Here is a 20,368-nt window from a genome sequence, read left to right as displayed (position 1 = left end):
GTCTTATGCAGGACCTAAATGCTGGCCAAGGAAGACAGCAGACTAGTACATACCCCTTACAGCAAGTGTAAAGACATTAGGCTCTTTTTTGCCAGCCAGCATCAGATGTTTACATAGAACTAGAATATGCACTAAGGCAGGGTTTTTCAAACTTTTCACAAGTGACCAACATTTTGTCCATGATTTTTTTCAAGACCCAGGCAACACAAACAATGCATCAAAACAAAACACAAAATTAATACAATTGGTGGCAATCTGGTCCCATTGTGGTTTACAGGATGTAACATAAAACCCCCACAAGTGGCGTTCATGTACAAGTTCATTTTGTGTTTATGTGCCTGCTAAAATTTGTTTATGCAATTGTTATTATTTTCTGGCTTGCGACCCACCCAAGGGTCATGACCCTGGGTTTGAAAAACCTGCATTAAGGAACAAACTATACTACTAGTATTACTTTATTGATCTTGTCTGTTCTTTGACCAAATTGTAAGGGTTGATGTTGCAATGCCAATGAAGTGATCCTCACTCAGACTCTGTGTATATAGATTGCCCAATCAGGTTTAAGCCTCGGCGGTAGTGGGCTAGGGTAATAGACTGCTGTGCAACCCAAATGCCTACAATGCATTACGACTTTTGCCACAGTGCATCTTCAAATAATGGTATTGTTCGCTGTAATATTAAAACTAGGCCATGTTTAACCATGAATGACACACCCTGACCTTCATTTCTCATTTTTATATTTTTACAGTTGGGAATATTATTATTATTTGTTAGGATTTTAATGTGTGTTTTACACACTTTGGTTACATTTATGACAGAACAGGTAGTTACTCGTTACACAAGATTCATCAGTTCAAGTCTTTAATGTCTAACACAGTCATGGACAATTTAGTCTCTCCAATTTACCTGAGACACAGAAAGGACCAGGACCATTCCATCTGGGAATTGAACCCAGGATCTTCTTGCTACCCACTGAGCCACCGTGCTACCCAGTTGGGAATAGAGACTAATGAAAATATACATCAGGTCTTAGTAAACAGAGAAATACTATTTATTAACACATTAAAGCATTTTTAATTAAATAAAAAATTTATATCTAATATGAAGGCAAAACATCATTTTGCCTCGATAACCGCGAATAGGTTGGTGTTGGATAACTTATGTACTTAAATAAATCAACTGTATTTTGTGTTTACTGGATTGCGTCTTATATTAGGTTGAAGTGCTGAAACTATTAAGCTCGACAGATTATGAGGTGGTATTTCTTTACAATTCTGCAAGACATATAAAGCCTCAGACTTTTACTAGTATATACTTTATGGCCAAAAGTATGTCGATATCTGACCATTATTGGCATTAATTTTGAGCTTCCAAATACAGCTATTATGGCCTCCACTCTTTTGAAATGACTTCTCACAAGATTTCTAAATGTGTCAGTTCGAATTTGTGAGCTCAGGCATTGAGCTTAAGATCTACGTTCCAAACTCATCAAACCATGACTTCATGGATCGTGCATTATGCATGGGGAGTCAGTTCCTTTCCAAAACTGCTGCTGAAAGTGTATGATTTATATCACTGATTTTTATTTCTGTTAGCAATGGATGTGGCTGAAACACCTGAACTCAATAATTAAGCGATATGTCCATGTCCTTTTGGACGGATAGTGTATTTAGGCTGTTTGTGATCATTAATAAGCAATATGCATTATGATAAATAAGGTCTAAAATGTGTGTTTAGGTTCCTAGGACTGAGCAACACCTGCTGTTTTACAGAGCGAGAGCAAGAGATGCTCGCCCACGTCTTCCCACCAACCAAGCCGCCATTAAAGAGAGGGGTAGGAAACAGAGAGAGAAAACCATCAGGATAGAAGAATGACTTAGATTCAATTTACAAAATGGTTTTGGGGGCACACTTGGTGCTGGCGATGTGGGCTGGATGGCCATTATCTTTCTAGATTTGGCAAATGCTATTTTAAGGTTATTTCTTTGCTTATTTCTAATTGGCACTTTGAGTCACATAAAACTGGTGGACTGTATCATGCAGCTCAGAGTCAGCAGAGCAGATGGGTTCTAATTGTCAGCTATTTATTACTCAAATCCACACTTAAAATTAGCTTATTTTGGTGATTTATTGCTTGATATTTCTTACTTTTGTGTTTTATTAGCTGTTAGCTAATGGCAGCTAATCTGTTAGCTTGCCCTATAACTATAATTGAAATATCTTTCCTGCATATATATTTTTTATTTTGTGCATTTTACATTAATTAAATCTACATCGGTAAGGAAACTTAGAATGTGTTGTTTTTTTTATTTCAACAATGTAAACAATTTAGCTCTTTTTCTACACTATCACAAGTTCTTACTCTTTTGTTTTATACGAATCTAATACGAATCCTTTATTGTCATTGCACATTGTACTTGTACACTTGCACAATGAAATTGGAATACAACCCCCCCCCCCCCCCCCCTCGGTGCAAGAAAAAAGAGCAAACAATAAAAGTACTATATACAAATATGAATATAAAAATATAAAGCAATACTTAAACAAAACAGAAGCAGAACCGAAGCTATTGCACATGTCCTATTCAAATTAAATTAGAAGTTGCACATGTCCCATTTAAAGTTAAATGAAGTGAAAATTACTATGCTGTATAAAGGGAACAGAATTTTTTATTGATATGTATATATATTTATATATATATATAATTTACATAAGCAAAGTATATTCTTCAGTCATCAGTTTGTTAACTTTCATAAGAATTTATTATTTAAGTCTTAAGTGAATGCACATTTTCCTTTTTTATTTTTATTTCTTTACCTCATATTTGGAATTAAACCAGTATCATTAGCTCTGCTGTCACCATTTATCATTAGGGTTAGCCGCAAACCTTTTCTCTAAGCCGTTATGTAGTTTTAATGTAAAAATGAAATGTATTGTTAGCCACAGTAATATACAATCTTCTAAAATTATAAAAACAGATTTTCAGTTTCATTAACTGTAAACATCCTTCACCCATTAATGCTGGTTACTAATTTTCTATTTTAAGAAAGTCCACATTTTTGCTGTATTTCTAGTGCTATCCTAGGCAGATGCATGCTGCACAAACCCTCCACTGAGTTACCAATAAGAGAAAGCTCCCAATTCTACAGAACCACCTCATCTGTACTGTCCCGATAGTTGTTTGACATGAAGAATTCCTGATATGCCCATGGCAACTTGGTGTGTAAATCACACATATAGTTACAATGAAAATATTGATAACATACATCTTAAATGACATCACAATTATCCAAAAGGGGGTAAAAAAAAAGGTGGTAAGCTTTTTTTTTTTTTACCTGGGATATAGGCATCCCTCGTATCCCTCCTCAAATAAAGCCCTGAATACAATTCTGACTTTCAAAATATGACTAAAGATATGCTCACCCATTGTGTTTTACTACCCCCCAGCCAAAGCAACCTAGAACTGACACTGGGCACACTTGTTTCTTTTTTCCTCAATTTTTTTAAAGACATTATGCAGATTTAACTACTTTTATATTACACCCCTGTTTATTCTCTTCTAGCATCTCATTTATCTGTGCTTGAATAATTGATCACCACCATATTTACCCCCCAGCAAGATCTTCAGGAGATGGAAAAATTCAGGCTGCTCCTGTTCAAAACAAACTATTAGAGAGAAAAAAATTCGAGCACATTGTTTTTAGATCCGAACAGAACCTGGGCTTTGTGGTTATTTTATGTTGCTTTAACCACAAGCATGTTGGACCTCCCATTCCTAAACCAATGGCCATTGATATGACCCCTTTTCACATGATTTTGGGAAATGTATGCACATTTAGATGCAAGTAACCTTGCATCTCACCATGCAGCCTCATCAAACTGTCTTGTGTACCTTGCTCAAGGACCCAACAGTGGCAGCCTGGCAGTGGTGGGGCTTGAACCAGCGACCTTTTGATTACTAGTCCAGTACCCACTAGGCTACAACTGCCCCATTTTATATAATTTATTTTATACATCACTGTGTGTGGCTAAACACTTGAAATATAGCATTAGGATTGGTATCCTCATCCAAAATCTCTCCATGGATAACTAGTGTTCCCCACATCTTGGTGCATGTCCGGTGCTGGTACTGATCCATTTGGAATAAAACCAGACAGCGACCTCTTTGCAGTCCTAAAGATAAAGATGGCCTTGTAAGAGCTTTTCTTTGCTCTCAGTATCAGAGACAGTACATGCTTCTTCTGCAGGCATACAATGACTGCTTTTAGTCCTATGGGCATTGGGGAACCAGACACAGTGAACAGTGTGTCCAAATTTGGCTTGAGTGTGTAATATTTTAAGGCAATCTCTCTCTTTCACAGTAAAGGAAGGAGTAGAAATGTGTGCCTGTCTTCCTCCTTTTCAGATTAATCCCACTCCACTGGGCCTGGGCTCACTATGTCTCTCTTCTCTACAAGCATCCTTACATAATTTCATAGTCATAGTCATTTGGATTCAAAATTGCATTTTTAAAAAATATTTTCTGTTATGCATGTAAATTATTATATGTCTGGAATTAGAATAGGGCTTTAAAACATGTTGTTTGGTCTGGATTGTTCAGTTTTTTATTTGTTTAATGCTGACAAGTGAGATACCTTCATCTGTACCTTAGTACACACCAAATAATGAAAAATGGTGCCACAAAACCCGGGGCTTGTATCCCTGTGCAGATTAAGCATGGTTGAATACAGTGCTGATGTGAGTAGATCAGACTATTTTAAATTCCAAAATTTAAATGTTACAATAAAGAAAACATCATGCTGCCGCAGGCAAAATGGATCCTGGAGACCTGGATTCATACCATTTCTTTGTTCACTGTTTTTCTAATTTAATGGCTGCATCATATCAACATGACAAAAAAACTGAAAAAAGGGGCACATTAACTTGGAACGTCGTGACAAATGATGTCATTATGTGAATAAAAGAAGCATTTACAAAAGGTGTAGAGCATATGGTAATCTAGTCATATCCATTTCCCCAACTGTAACCTCCTCTGCCTCCGACTATGTAACTCTTGACTATTTTGGGGGTCTTCAACACACATGCAGTCACTGTTTACTTTCACCTGCTACAGACAGAGTCTCACAGAGAGTAGTATTGCATATGGAGAGTTACATACCACTATTCATGAATCAACCATCTCTTGTGCAAGTGCTTTAACCCACAGGGGCTCAAATTATTTACAATCTTAAACAAATTTTGCCAAACTGCTTGGCTGACTTGGGTTAAAAAAGGCATTGATTTCACATCAGAAAAAAGCATTTACCCACTCTTAATCCCTTGGACTTACGCCTTCTATCAATGACATGAAGCAAACTTGGGGTATGTCCAGGAATAACCCCTTCCTCCTCCCACTTTGGATGATGAGTTGGTTCTTTGGATAGTTCTCCTGAGCTGGAGGGCTTTACTAGTTTCTGGCTGTCCTTGATATGATCTGTTAGAACAGGACAGGACAATGAATTTATTATGAGGGACAGTTGTTAGATGCAGGTTTTTAAAAAAATGAAATTTCACATTCTATTTATACATTTATACATAGTTTTTATGTAAGCTAATGTGTATATTTTTGTAATTGATGTGTATCGCAACTGTGAGGGACTGAGCACCAAAGCATTTCACTCACCTTTCACACCTGTGTTAATGTGACGTGACAATAAAGTGATTTGATTTGATTGATTTTGACATTTACAGTGCTGTGAAAAAGTAATTGCCGTTCTTCCAATTTCGTCTGTAAATTTGTCCCACTAAATAAATGCAGAACATTAATTAAAACATATACAAAAAACACGGTATAAACTGCAGCTGTTTAACTTCTATCAAACAGCTGTTTAACTTCTATATTAGCCTTGTAAAAAGTAATTTCCACCGTGGTTACTTAACTAGGGTGACTATATTTTGGTCTTTAAAAAAGAGGACACATGGTAAGATAGCAGCACGGGGCAAACAGACACCTGCACTGGGTGGAAGGTTTAGTTCTGGGATGGGGTGGGGTGGGTTTGGGGCAGTGGCGATTTCTCAAAGACTGCAAGGGAAGCTCAGCTTCCCCTAAGATGTCAAAAATTAAATGGTCAAATATGTACAGTTGTGTTAACATTTCATTGACTACAAATGCGTTAGAACACGTTAATCTTGAAGACGAGTTCGTTCAGAATCAGCTACTTATCACAAATCGACTCGATTTTGTTAACTTAACTCATACATTCCCGGAGCGTCAATGCATTTGCCCGCAGAAGCTGAGCGTCTCTTCACTTCTATGGGGCTGCATGGGAGGGTTTCTTTCATGGCTTCGAAACTCGCCGGTCATTGGATAAATGCCACGATTTTGTCCCGCCCCTGGACGCTGAGCGTCTCTGGGGGTGAATGGAGCTGTGGGCGGGTCTGGACGCTGAGCTTCTGCAAGATGATTGGAGGATCAGTCAAAAGACTGAATCCCGTTTTGATTGACAGCTGTCGCTGGGAGCTTCAGTCCCATCGCGGATTTTGCGAGTGAAGTCGGAAGACAAACTGCAACCCATTTCAGGCCATTTTCTCGAAAAGGAACAAAGGGGAGAATTTATACATTTATATATAAATAAATTGACAAATTTTATGATGTAAGCTGACAATGAGCTCCCCCTCTTTGAAAGACCAGCAGCCGCCACTGGTTTGGGGCTAGCTGAAAGCACTGCAAAATAAACTAAAAGCAGCATAATTAACAGTAAAACTGCAACCATCTCTCTTTGTACACCCTACAAAACACGAATAATGTACAGTCTGATTTTTACTTTACACAGCTTTTAAGACTTTTCTATTGTTAGACTTGTTGCTTAGTCTGATCAATCAATAAAAAGAAATTAGAAGACCATGACAAAGGTAAATGACATTCTACAATGTTATCATTTCAGCTGTCTTTTATTTCTCCAAAAGAAAGATGAGTACACTGTATGGCCAAAAGTATTAAGACACCTGACCATGAGCCTGTTGGACACCCCATTTCAAAAACAAATGCTATTAAAATAGAGTAACCTCTATGCGATCCTTTCAGCTATAACAACAGCCACTCTTCTAAGAAGGCTTCTCACAAGACATTAAAGTAAGACTATTGAAATTTGTGCCCATTTAGTCCAAAGAGCATCTGTATGGCTGGGCACTGATATTGGTCAAGAAAGCCTGAATTTATGTTCCAGTTCATTCCTAAGCTGTTCATTGGGACTGAGGTCAAGGCTCTTTGCAAATCACTAAAGGTTCTTTAAACCTTTTTAAGCTTTTCTTTTATGTCTTTATAGACCTTGCTGGAAACATATAATTTCCTTTATATAACTGATTAATTAAACCTGTTAGCAATTGTTGTGGCTGAAACAATCAATCAAAAATTACAAGGGGTGTCCCAATACTTTTTAGTGTATTTGTTAGCAAACCTACAATATAGGTGAAAGAACTACAGTTTGTTAAAATCTTTTAGACAAAAAAAAGCACACTATATGGCCAAAAGTATGTGGACACATCCTAATTATTGGCTCATTATTGGGGTTTCAGTCACACTCATTGCTAATGATATGCTGAATGATATGCTTTTAACTTTATGTAAAGAGTTTGGCGAAAACCCTTACCTGATTTGATCTTGATTTGACAAGTTTGATCATGAACCAGGTCTTCTTGTTCCAAAAGTGCTGCATGACCATACAGATGCTTTTTTGACTGACAGTGTTGGTAGAATTGACAGTTGACAAATTGACAGTGACACTTGAAAAAAGTGGGGACTGTTATAGCCTGAAAGTGTGTGGTTTGTGGAAAACTCCTTATGTCCATGGTTTTGAAATGGGATGCCCAATAAGCTCATGGTCAGGTGTCTACATACTTTTGTCCAAACTTTTGGCAGACACCATTAAAATTGAGTCTGTCATGACCTATATGCCCCTTACAAATGTATGTGTACTTGTGACCTGACTGTATTTCTTTTTGTAGTGATATTTGCTTTTAACCAAATTGCTAATACATTACACAATTTACAGCAGTACAATTGTCATCCGGTCAATAATGTAATTGTATCCAACATTTTTAACATATCAGACTTTAAAGTCAGCAAATATCCATCAAATATAAGAGTTAAAAGGTGAGACTGCTCTTACCTGGGCTACTAGCCCTTCCCTGTGCCTCCATCCAGCAAACCAAGAGTCTGAAGCTACAGTCTACAGCAGCCACATGTGAAGATGTAAGGAGCTTGTGATATGTACAGAAAGCAGGAAAGAAAAAGATGCAGAGTATAGGCTTAAGCTACCACTAAATGTCACTGTGGAACACGCCGTCTATGCTTTCTTCATGTTCTGTGTTCCTGCTGTTCCTCCTGTTCACCACACTCCACAGCTATTCAGCTATAAGAGCCCGTAAAAGTATGTGTTCCAGTCATTCAGAGAAAATGAGAGCGTGAGAGAGAGGAAGGGAGATATGGAGAAAAAAGGGAGAGAGAAAGAATAATGAGAGAGAAAGGGGGAGAGAGGGTGAGTCAAGGGGTAGAGCTGGGTAAATGACACTCTGTATTGTAAATGTTGTTGGCTAGTTCAGAATACAGATTGCCCTCGAATGCAAGAGAAACACAAACACAAAAAGAGCATGCAGGATACACTGGCTGACTGCCCAGCTAGAAGAAGGTAGACAGGGCATGTGTTGGTTAGGTGTTAAATACGAATAATGGCATGGTATACTCATTTATTCATTTTCTGTTTCATTATAGTCAGGGTGGCAATGGGTCCTGCACTAAAAACATTAGGTGCAACACTACACACTCAGTTCACACCTGGGGGGATTTTAGAGCAGCTAATCACCACATCTGCATGTTTTTAAAGTGTGGTACAAAACAAGAGTACCTGGTGAAAACCTGCATGGACACCAGGAGAACATGCCAAACTCCTCACAGACAGTGACCAGGTCCCAAGGACCCATGTTTTTGTGTGTGACTCTTCCAGCTGTGCCAGCCTGAAGGCATACTCATTTAATTTTTCATGATCATTTTCATGTTTTACAACTGTTTTATCCTGGTCAGGGTCGTGGTGGGTCTGGTTTCCTCCGAATCACTGTGCGCAATTCAGTAACACACCCTGGACAAGAGGCCAATTCATCGCAACCCTCCCTCAGACATAGTCAATCATGTCGGTCTGTAGACGTCTGACTGGCTGATAGCACTGTTGGGGATTCGATCCCTGGAACCCAGTGGTAGTGGGCTAGTGTGCTGCTTGATTGTTGCAATTATTCATTTATTTACAATAATCTTGTATTCCCAGTCAGGGTCACATGATGCTACACACTTACCCACTTACTTTTCATCTAGGGGCAATTTAAAGCAGGTATTCTCCTCCTGCATGTTTTGGGAAGTGGGCAGTGAGTGGAGTTTAAATGAAGAACATCCCAAACTTACAGACAGTAAATGAAGACAAAATAAAACCAGGCCCCCGTGTCACATATTGCTATGTGGCACCCTCTACCAGCAATCTCTTGGAATCTACACCATGAATTCCAAACAATGAATCAGAATTGGAATCGACTCTTGAAGGTCTTGAATCAAGGCATCGAACAGTCTTACTTCTCGCGAGATTTCAGTCTCTGTTGCCATGACGCCGTCTTGTATGCAGCTGAGCTCACTGCAATGTAAAGCTAGTAGTGCTAACTGACCGTTTATAAAAAGCTGCTCGGTTATTGACGCTCTTTTTATTTGCTTTTAAATATTTAACGTAATTAATTAAACACCATAATGGTAAGTACGAGAAAACCTAGAACTCACGTTTACAGTTTTGTTGATAGCCCGCTAATTTAACTAGCGCTCTAGTAATGCGTCGACTACTGTTAAACACAGTGTGTAACGTTGCAATAACAGTGTTCCGAACATCACATAATCTATAAAATATTTAGTATTTATAGAATATAAGTTTATTATTAATTACATCCAGGTCAAAGTGTGCAATGTTTCTCAAAAAACATGGGGACACAGTCTTACAAATTCTGTTAAGTTTAAAAATATGGAACAACAAAAGTTATTCATTGGTTGTACGGAATACCGTGAGTTCACCCTGGTCTACAACTGTTAATGTTTCAGCCTCCAAAAAAGAAGGGGACAAAATCCGCAAAGGGAAAGAGCCCTACAGTGGTCGATGGCCTTTCTACTGAGGAAATGTCAAAGGAACAGGTAATTTAGAATATATAAATAGCATTTATTTTGGCAACATCAAACATCATCATTTATCTATAAACACAACACTCATTATTTAATTTGATTACATACACCTACATCTTTCAATCCTACATCTTTCAATCTACTCTCACCATTGTTTTTTCCAGGTACATCTATTATACATATCTTTTTGCCTTATGGACCTGGCTTGACATGCTCACTGTTTGTACACAAGTAGTTTTTGTAGGCACTGACCCCATGTCCATGTTAAGCAGAAAAGTATGAACTGTAGCATATCTCTTGTATGCACAGTTGTAATAAATAATGCTGCTTTTATGCTGGATTAGTATGTATGGTTTATGGTAGTTATGGTTCTATATTTTGTGGCACAAATTCCCACAAAATTAATAAACTTTACTTGAAGCATAAAAGTATAAAAAAAAACAGCACATGTTGGTTTTTTGCAGGTCAACTACAATATAATTTGGTCAGAATCTGGCAGCCGAAACCAGCTTAGACCAGCAAACAGATAATGCTGGTCTATGCTGTCATTTCAGCAGGAATGGGAATCAAAAACAGCAGTGTTATCTGGAATTTTACTGCTTTGCTGACACCACTGGGTGTAGAAATCCAGCCAAAAGCAACCTATGGTGAAATGCGGGCACTGATAAAGAGCTGGAGGAGAATTCAATTGCACGCGTACAGTAAATGAGCAGTGTTTTCACAGTGTTAAAGACCAGCTAAGTGACTTATCAATGTATATTGAAATTATTTTTAGGTTTACATTTGATAAGTTTTTATCAAATGTATTACCACATAAAATACACATTGTAATTGTTTTTGAAAAGGTCCAACCGCTTTCTCAAATTTCTTTTTAAACATTACATATTAAACTTTTATCCAAATTAATTCCTATATTCCAATAAAAAAACACAATCAGAACAGTTAAAAAAGAGGAAATATTTTTGAGCCAAAAACAACAAAAATGTATTTTTTTACTACTGTTTTTAAAACCACGGTGTATTTGCATTTTAGCTGTGATGTTAACATTTTATATGATATTTTAGGTAACAGTTTGCATGATAACAGTATTTCCCCTACCACTGTGTATTCCGGCAGGGTTCATAAGAGGTTTTTTTATCCACCTAAAGGAAAAATATAATTGTACTAAAAACAAATATTTGACCTTTAACAGATGTGTTAAGTGCAGAACTAATCTGCATCCTTACTCTTCACTATGTGAAAGCATCAGGCTGTAAACATTATTTGCCATTAATATTAATGTAATAAATCAAATTTGCATTCATATGACACTTATTCAGATTTTGCCAGTCTGATTGGTCTGCAATAAAATCAAAATAATATTCAACAGTGCGTTCAACGTAGAGTTAGACTGAAAGCTTATAGTAGCTTAATGGGAACATTTAGGGTAATGTAAGTTAGGCCAAATAGTTTGCTTGGTTACACTTTTTTTATTTTGTATTTCACTGATTAGTTGGAGGAGCACATTGTCCGGCTGCGTGAGGAGCTGGACAGAGAGAGAGAAGAGCGCAATTATTTCCAACTTGAAAGAGACAAGATTCACACATTCTGGGAGATCACTAAAAGACAACTAGAGGAAAAGAAAGCTGATCTGAGGAACAGAGACAGAGAAATGGAGGAAGCTGAAGAGCGCCATCAAGTTGAGATTAAGGTACTGAAAGGCAGTGTTTAAATAGAAGTTAATGATGTGATGTACTCATGCCCATTCCTTTTAAAGTGGTCACGTTTTAACAGGAATTGATTATTTAGCTAACCTGGAAATAACTTTAAATTAGCATTGTTAAATAACAAAAACTGTTTTATACATTATTCCAAATGTGAATTAAAAAGTGAGCTTGTTTGGCGTAATGATAGGAGCCATGCTGCTGGTAACAGCAGTGTCTGAGTTTTGGGGTTAGACCAAACTTTAGATCAACTTTAGTGCTGGTCCCAAGCCTAAAAAATGAGAGGGCTGCATCAGGAAGAGCATCCAGCATGAGAATTATATGTAGATATGCAGATGAATGATCTGTTGTGGTAATTGTATTGTGCCTATTGATTTTAGGAAAGCTGGACCCACTGCAGCCCTGACTAGGATACAGCGATGGTAAAATATAAAAATTAAATAAAGCGAAAAAATGATTGGTTGTTATTGAGTGTTAGTTTAAGCTCATATTCCTTGTCTGCTGCTTAATTGTTGGGGAAAGAGGAGGAAGTGGTACTGTGCACTGTGATCGGTCAAACAGGCATACAAATGCAAAGATCATAATTTCTTGCTTTGTATTAACAAGAATGGCATTAACAAAAGCTGACATTTATTGTGATATTTTTTAAATAAAAGAAAGTCACAAATCTTGATATAAGATATAAATAAAATCTGAATAATAAGAGTTACAGTCATATGTCCATCTCTAATGTCTTAACAGGAAGGTTTTTTTGTACTTTTCAGGTTTACAAGCAGAAGGTTAAACACTTGCTCTATGAACAACAAAACAACATTGCAGAGCTTAAGACGGAGGGAGTGATTGCCACCAAACTCGTGCAAAAAGAGCATGCAGATCTGGAAAATGAACTGCGAAAAGGCATACGCACCCTGAAAGTGGACCTGAAAGAACAAGAGCTCTCCAACGAAAACCTCACGAAGAACTTAAAACTGGTGTGTGTTAACTGATTGTTACTTTGATTATTTTTTTATTGTTGTTTTTCGCTTGGTGTAAAAATGTATAAATGGTTTGTTAATGTGGATCTATATCTTTTAACAGAAACATGATGAGGACATAACCAAGCTGAGGAATGATTTCGAGAGACAAGTCCGAGGTACCCTGTTTGACTGACCATGACTTATTAAATTATAAAAAACACTTTTTCTGTTATTAAATATATTTCTAGCACATATATCTACTTTACATGTACACATTATGAATTAGTAGGAATTTATACTTATGTTTAAAAAACAAAAACAAATTAATAGTGGAAAATTATTGTCACTTTATTAAACCCTGTAAAAGGTTTTAAATATTAATACTGCATTTAGTGGGTGCTCAGGTGGTGGAGCATTAAATTCCGCCACCCCACTACCGCTGGGATCCAGGGCCCCTCGCTGGATCAGCCCCCTGTCATGGGTGTGTTACTGCATTGTATCCATTGATTCTGGGAAAGCCAGAGCCACTGCAACCCTGACCAGGAAAAAGCAGTGGTAAACATGAAAATAAGAATGATTAGGATTAGGTGGTTGAATGCTTGTTTCATTCCACTGTAACATTACAGTTTACAGATTAAAGTCTGATTATATGCATCTCTTCTACAGTAAGTATGAATTTTTTTAATATGTTTTGTACAGAAATAGAAGCTAAATATGAGAAGAAAATGCAAGCATTACGTCAGGAGCAAGACCTGAGGCGCAAGACTGAAATCCATGATGTAGAGGAAAGAAAGAACGGCCACATTAATACACTCATAAAAAACCATGAGAAAGCATTCAGTGACATTAAAAACTATTACAATGATATCACTCTCAACAACCTTGCCCTCATCAACACTCTTCGGGTATGGTAATGAGTTTCTATTGATTATTATTATTATGATTATTATTTTTTATGTCACCAGCTTAGAGTCAAATTTTTTTATATATATAATATCATAATGCTTTAAAATGATAAAATAATTACGCTCTCATACCTGTTTACTTTAATAATGATTCTTACAATTAAAAACATAGGGAAGTGATGGTTTATAAGTTGTTATAAACCCTGGACATTTAAAACATTTTTTAACTGGGCATTTGGGTGGTGCAGCAGCCTAATGCACTAGCCCACGGCTGCTGAGATCCAAGTTTGAATTTCAGCTTTGCTGTCCACCGACTGGGCGCCTGCACAGATGCATGATTGGCTGTGTAAAAAAAAAAAAAAAAAACATGAACACCAACAATATGTGTAATGCAAACAATTTTGCCACAGTAAAAATTTGTCAATATTTATCAACCAAATACATTAAGATGCAATAAAATGTTTAAATAAACGGATTTTTTGTCTTATACTACCTTTATAAATTGCTATTCTTGGCCAGGATAGATGCTGTGTAAGAGGTGGATGTTAATGATTCAGTGTGTGAGAAATGGGCATGTCTAGATTATATGAAATAAAAAAAACAATATACTAATCCAGCCTTTTAAGACTTTTGATACCGGCACATTGGTACTCTGATTCAAATTGATACATCCCTGCCATTATTTTTTTAATCCTTCTCCGAGTATAGGAGCAAGTGGAGGAAATGAAGAAGAAGGAGGAGAGGTTGGAAAAAGAGATGGCTGATGTGCTGCAGCAGAACAAGCGCTTGACTGAGCCTCTGCAGAAAGCTACCGAGGAAGTTTCAGAGCTCCAGAAACAGCTTGCTAACTACAAGAAGGACAAGGTTTCACTGGCTGTAAGTACAGAAGCTTTACCATAAGTCAAATCTCATACTGATGCTGTACGTCGCTGTACACGCCTTTTCCGACACGTGCACAGCCCTCCTCTTCTCGCTCGTGCTTACTGCACAGGCGTCTCTTCCGCCAGTCAGGGTCCTTACACAGCGTATGAAGACCCACCCACCCACACACACATAGTCCGGCCCCCACCCTGCAGATACGGTGACCAATTAGTACCTGCTGCAGGCACTGCCAGTTATGGCCACTAGATGGCGCCCAGCCGACTGGAGGCAACACCGAGTTTCGAACCGAGGAGTTTAGAAACTCGGTGCTGGTGTGCAGGCGGAATATCCCACTGTGCCACCTGGGCGCTTTTGTTTTCATTTTTATCAACCGCACGGTCAGGTCCTAGTCAGGATCGCGGCAGGCCTGGTTTCACAGGGAAAAGCTGAGTGCAAGGCAGGAATACCTCGCAGGTGCCAGTCCATCGCAGGGGCCAGTCCATCGCAGGGGCCAGTCCATCGCAGGGCTTCGGCTACCCCCTAAGACTACTGAGATTCAAACCCGGAACTCAGCAGTGGTGGGCGAGCGACCACTGTGGAGCCTTAGCACCCAAAGTGATATTTAAGAAGCTAAAATAAGAGCAGGGCAACAATAATCCCCAAAGCTGGATTCTCACCTGATTAGCCTTTGTGAGGAATTTAGCATGTTCTCCTTGTGTCAGTGTGGGTTTCCTCCGACCTTTCAGAAACTTGAACTAGCTATTAAGGCGTGATTTTTGAAGTTGTTGGGGAAAAAAGGATTGTGTGTTTATACAGATAGCAGCCCTGCTTTCCAACCACAATTTGTATAACGTTTCATTTCCTTCTAGGGAGCTAAAGCACGTCTTAAAGTGGCAGACAAAGAGATGAAAGACCTGAGATGGGAGCATGAAGTGCTGGAACAGAGATTTAGTAAGGTGAGGGGAAGCAGGGATGAAGGGTTATTTCATTTTTCATATGCATGTCTACGTTTTATTTACCAGAAGAAAGAAGATTAGAACTGTGTTAGAACTGTCCAGCAAGTCATCATTACCAATCCATTATTTTACCACTGTTTTTTTAAATAAATTGACCGCATTGTACAGACTTTACTAAGGGCCCTCGGATTACTGCAAAGTACGCTGAAATCTGGGGTACAAAGTTCTTTATTTATTTATTCTTTTTTTAATTAAGTCTTCTTTAGACATTTATGAGCACAAACACCCCCTTCCCCACCAATAGCACCACTGAGATTTGAACCTGGATCTCAGCAATGGTGGGTTGGGATAGTGTAAAAGACCGCTGTGCTACCCAAGCACCCATTACCGTAAAATCATCAATTTCAATGCATTGTTTTAGAATCTGCTTACATTTCATAACACTAACAGACCTAATTGCTACCTTTTACCGTATTTTACCAGTTCAGTTTTACGTTACTTACATTTGTTTACCTTACTGTTTTAAAGCCTTTAGCAGAAACCACTAGATCATGTGTACTTTTGTATTTTTGTCTATTTTGCCTAAAGGTGCAACAGGAACGTGATGAACTGTACCAGAAGTTCAGCAAGGCTATCCTGGAGGTGCAGCAGAAGAGCGGCTTTAAGAACCTGCTTCTAGAAAAGAAGCTAGATGCACTTACAGACACATTGGAAAAGAAAGAAGCCCAGCTCAATGAGGTTCTTTCTGCCTCTAATTTAGACCAGTCTGCCCTCAACGTGGTCACTCGCAAGCTCGAGGTACTAAAACTTCTAAACCTAATGCCTGAAAAAAATGAAACATTTTTATTATGATTTTTAATAGATTGTTTTTCTCTTGTGTATAGGAAGTGTTGGACTCTAAAAACTTTGCTATTAAAGATCTGCAGTATGAACTTGCTCGTGTTTGTAAGGTAAGTCAGACAGAATTCTAGTTTCTAGATGTCAAATATTACGGAAATAAACCACATGTATGGGTTCTGCTTCATGTTAGCAGATGAGTGTAAAAGTGCTCTGTTTTCTTAACAGGGAATATGTTATTGACTAAATGACCTTCTGTTTTAAGTTTTTCATTTGTGAGTAGCTGGCAGCTGTAGCCTAGTGGTTAAGGTGCTGGTCCAGTAATCAGAAGGTTGCCGGTTCAAACCTCACCACTGCCAGGTTGCTGTTGGGCCCTTGAGCAAGGCCCTTAACTCTCAATTGCTTAGATTGTATAGTGTCACAGTACTGTAAGTCGCTTTGGATAAAAGCGTCTGTTAAATGCTGAAAATGTAAATGTAATGTAAAATGAGTAACTTTATCACACTCGGCCTAGTTAAGTATCATGCTGTTCTATAATGGTGCCAGTAGTTGCACACAAAACTGACCAATATTTCTGGTAATGCCTAGTTCACACTACACGATTTTTGCCCTGATTTTCGCTCGTTGACAGGTCACCGCTAGATGTGGCAGCTCAGAAGCAACTCTGTGTTTGCTCGGAGCTCGAAAATCGCTATGTGTAAACTGCTATCAACGACTATCCGAGCGGCAAAATACAGAAGGGAAACCCTGGGGGAGAAGCTGTAAATATGTGGAACAGGGGCATAATGTAGTTTATATCAGATTACATCGGCACACACAAGCTTTACAGTATTTGTGACTTCCATGCCAAACCATAATACCTACATTGCATTGCAAAAAATATTTATTTGACTTCCAACTCCAAACCCACTCTTTTACCCAGATTCATTTATTTTTCCTACTCACTTTTACGCTACACATCAGCGCTCAAACTACTTTGATCACTTGCTTCTTGTTGGCGTGCATTTTTGGACATGGTATCACTAAACCCCTTGTCACTTCTCTCGTGTGTTTACGTGACAAAACATCAATTTCTCATGGTGATAGGTCGTATAGTGTGTGACCTCCTATCGCCAATCAGTCGTGTAGTGTGAAAACCACAATGACTTAAAAGACTCCCGATTACAAGAGATCCAGTTGTGTAGTGTGAACTTTACAGCGATCTGAACAACTTGAAAGTCGTGTAGTGTGAACTTGGCATAAGTATATCGGATTGCGACACTGCTCGTACCGCAAGATTTCAAACACATTTATCGGTTGTTAAACCTCTCAAATTGTGTGACATCGTCTGATTCACATGTAAACTGGTCATGATTTAGACCGTTTGTGTGTAACAGTCTGTAAGAACTCTACTAAAAAACTCTTTCCTAATGGCTTGCTCTCCTTCAAAGGCCCACAATGACTTGCTGAAGACGTATGAGGCGAAGCTGAAGGTGTTTGGCATTCCTGTGGATGAGCTGGGTTTTAAGCCACTGGAGAGCAGCTTGGTAAAGCAGACTTTGGGTCAGGGCCCAGCAGGCCTGGTGTCCGCCCCCCTGTAACCAAACTGTCTTAATTGAGACACTCTGATTTTGTGCCGACACCGGCAGGTGACAACCACTCTCATGTAAGTTTGTGACATGGCGGTGTGATTTCCTGTGACTGATGGCACATTGCTGCTGCTGCACAAACTTTCCAAAAATTGTTAACCACCTTTTCCCCTGGGTTTTATTACATGGATGTATTGGTTTAAAAAGGAACACAGTGATTTGCATTGACTGTTACCAGTAATTAGCAGAGGCTGGATACTGCATGCCCACATGCTAAAATTGCAGTGCTCCCTATCTAGACACGAAGAACAAACCAGGAATAAATGCTTGCTTATTTACAGACACTTTATCACCAACTGGGCCTTCCACCTGCCTTTAAGTTGTTTCCTACAAAAACAGAAATAAAGGTGTTGTGCTTTTCTCTTTACTCATGGGAATTCTAGATCTATAAAAATAAAAACCTGCAAAAATCTGTTCAGGTCAATATTTTATTGTTTTACTTATTATAAAAAGGGTTGTACACTCTGGAAAACACAATGAAACCGATTTTTTTCAAACAATGTGATTCACTGTAATAATGTGATTAAACAGTCTTCGAATCTTAGCGGTGTGATTGGCCAGTTGGGTGTCTCCACAGACATGACTGGCTACGTCTGACTTAGAGAGCTGGTCGAAGCCCTGAATTGGATTAGTGCCCGGTCCAGGGTATTCCTGCCTTGTGCCCAGTGTTTCCTGGTGGAACTGGACCCGCCTGGTTTTCCAGGCTCACTGTGCACAATGCAGTAACACACCCCAGACATGAGAACAATCCATCGCTGAGCCTTGTCCACCACCCCCTCAGACATAGCTAATCATGTCTGCGTGTAGACGCCTGACCAGCCGACAGCACCTCTGGGGATTTGAACCCTGAATCCCAGCAGTAGTGGCCTAGCCTAATTTACCGCCACCCAAGCACCACATTAATAAAGTTTACAATATAAAAGAAGTATGCTTTGCTGTACCAGCGGTTGAGAAAAGGTCCATTCCTTTTCTAGCATGACTGTGCACATAGCTGCCTGACACATGGTTTGGCATGTTTGGTCTGGAGGATCTGTAGTGGCCTGTATAGAGTTCTGACCAAGTACTTTTGAGATTAATTGGAACATTGATTGTAGTTGATAGAAGCTCCAACCTAATAACTGGTCAAAAAAATGTTGTATGCTCTAAAACCCCCTAGAGCAGGGGTCTCAAACTCAATTTATCTGGGGGCCGCTGGAGGTAGAGTCTAGGAGCGGCTGGGCCGCATCAAGTATTCCACAAAAAAGGGTTTCAGGTATTCCAAACAAAAGTACAACTGATCCAAACTTCTCAATCTTTATTAATAACAGTTCAGAACATGAACAATTCTTCAGGACATAGGCTTCTTTTACCCACTCTAACCACAATTAATGCCAACTTCAGTGGTTATACAGTTTGAAAATGTTTAATGGGATGGTCTGTACTAAAATAACACATTACATTCCTAAATGCTTTAAATGTTCTATCAACATGTTTTTTCTATTATATTTCAATTAAAAACAACTATTGTGAGATTTATATCCACTTTGTTTGCATTACACAGGAGAGACCCCCCCTGCTGTTAAGAATTTTTTTTTTTACTAACACAAGTAACGAAGTAACGTTTACTCTGAGTACGTTTTAAATGAGTTTTACTTGAGTAGGTTTTTAGACTAGTAATTTTACTCGTATTTCAGTAGAAATTATTTAAAGTAGTAGTACTTTTACTTGAGTACAATATTTTAGTACTCTTTCCACCTCTGCCCAAAACCTGAGTGTTTGGGATATTATTCAGAAAGCCCTTTCTATATATTCTGAGAGGAATTTGAAAATTGTATCATTGTTCATAGCTTTTTTGAGCACTTCGTTTTTCTTATCATTATTAAATTTATCTCTCAGGTGTTTATACATTTAACATTCATAAATAAAGTGATCTAGATTTTATTCTTTTTGTTTACATCCTACACATCCTTCTGCTCTACCAAATCTCTCCGCCACTGAGCTAATCTTTTTGATTAAATTGTTCTTGATAAATTCGTTTTCTTTTGCGATCGCACCTTTCTGTCCTCTGTATCTTGCACTGGCTGACAGGATATATTTTCCTTCCACTTGGTGTCGCTCTGAATCACGTTTCAGCCAAGTGACGTTGCTAATACGTTGCTAAGTGAAAAAATAATGAGTTGCGCAACGACTCGGCAAAATAGGTGCGTGTGAGAAAACCGCGCGGGCCGCACTAACAATGAACTTTGACGTTAAGTCTGGGGCCACAAAATAATTGGCCCGCGGGCCGCGAGTTTGAGACCCCTGCCCTAGAGGATAAGCTGCCTTTTTATATGAAAGCAAAGTAAAAAAAAAAACCTTGT

The 20,368-nt window shown here is 38.5% G+C and overlaps 2 protein-coding genes across 2 annotated transcripts in view; one reads left to right on the top strand and one right to left on the bottom strand.

The window, feature by feature from the left end:
- Positions 1 to 8,416, bottom strand: part of LOC134323632 (dysbindin domain-containing protein 1-like) — a 32,038-nt gene extending 23,622 nt beyond the window's left edge. The window contains exons 1-2 of the mRNA XM_063005209.1: positions 8,148 to 8,416; positions 5,330 to 5,473 (exon numbers count right to left, since the gene is read on the bottom strand). Coding sequence (XP_062861279.1) covers positions 5,330 to 5,473; positions 8,148 to 8,178 — 175 coding nt within the window. The 5' untranslated portion in view covers positions 8,179 to 8,416. The remainder of the gene's footprint in view (positions 1 to 5,329; positions 5,474 to 8,147) is intronic.
- A 1,214-nt stretch (positions 8,417 to 9,630) lies between these two features.
- Positions 9,631 to 18,442, top strand: gas8 (growth arrest-specific 8). Its single transcript, XM_063004486.1, has 11 exons — positions 9,631 to 9,766; positions 10,106 to 10,195; positions 11,676 to 11,873; positions 12,651 to 12,857; positions 12,964 to 13,018; positions 13,542 to 13,747; positions 14,456 to 14,623; positions 15,478 to 15,564; positions 16,153 to 16,362; positions 16,449 to 16,514; positions 17,832 to 18,442. Exons 1-11 carry the CDS (start codon positions 9,764 to 9,766, stop codon positions 17,979 to 17,981), a joined length of 1,440 nt encoding a protein of 479 aa, XP_062860556.1. The 5' UTR covers positions 9,631 to 9,763; the 3' UTR covers positions 17,982 to 18,442.
- The last annotated feature ends 1,926 nt before the right edge of the window (positions 18,443 to 20,368 follow it).

Source organism: Trichomycterus rosablanca, chromosome 11, assembly GCF_030014385.1.
Source record: "Trichomycterus rosablanca isolate fTriRos1 chromosome 11, fTriRos1.hap1, whole genome shotgun sequence".
NCBI lineage: Eukaryota > Metazoa > Chordata > Actinopteri > Siluriformes > Trichomycteridae > Trichomycterus > Trichomycterus rosablanca.
Note: the sequence above shows the minus strand (reverse complement) of the source record. Positions and strands in the feature narration are given on the sequence as shown.

Excerpts from the sequence above, each read along its gene's own strand:
- gas8 (XM_063004486.1), top strand. Across the intron at positions 10,196-11,675 it reads AGGAAATGTCAAAGGAACAG|TTGGAGGAGCACATTGTCCG; the intron begins GTAATTTAGAAT and ends TTCACTGATTAG. Across the intron at positions 16,363-16,448 it reads TGGTCACTCGCAAGCTCGAG|GAAGTGTTGGACTCTAAAAA; the intron begins GTACTAAAACTT and ends TCTTGTGTATAG.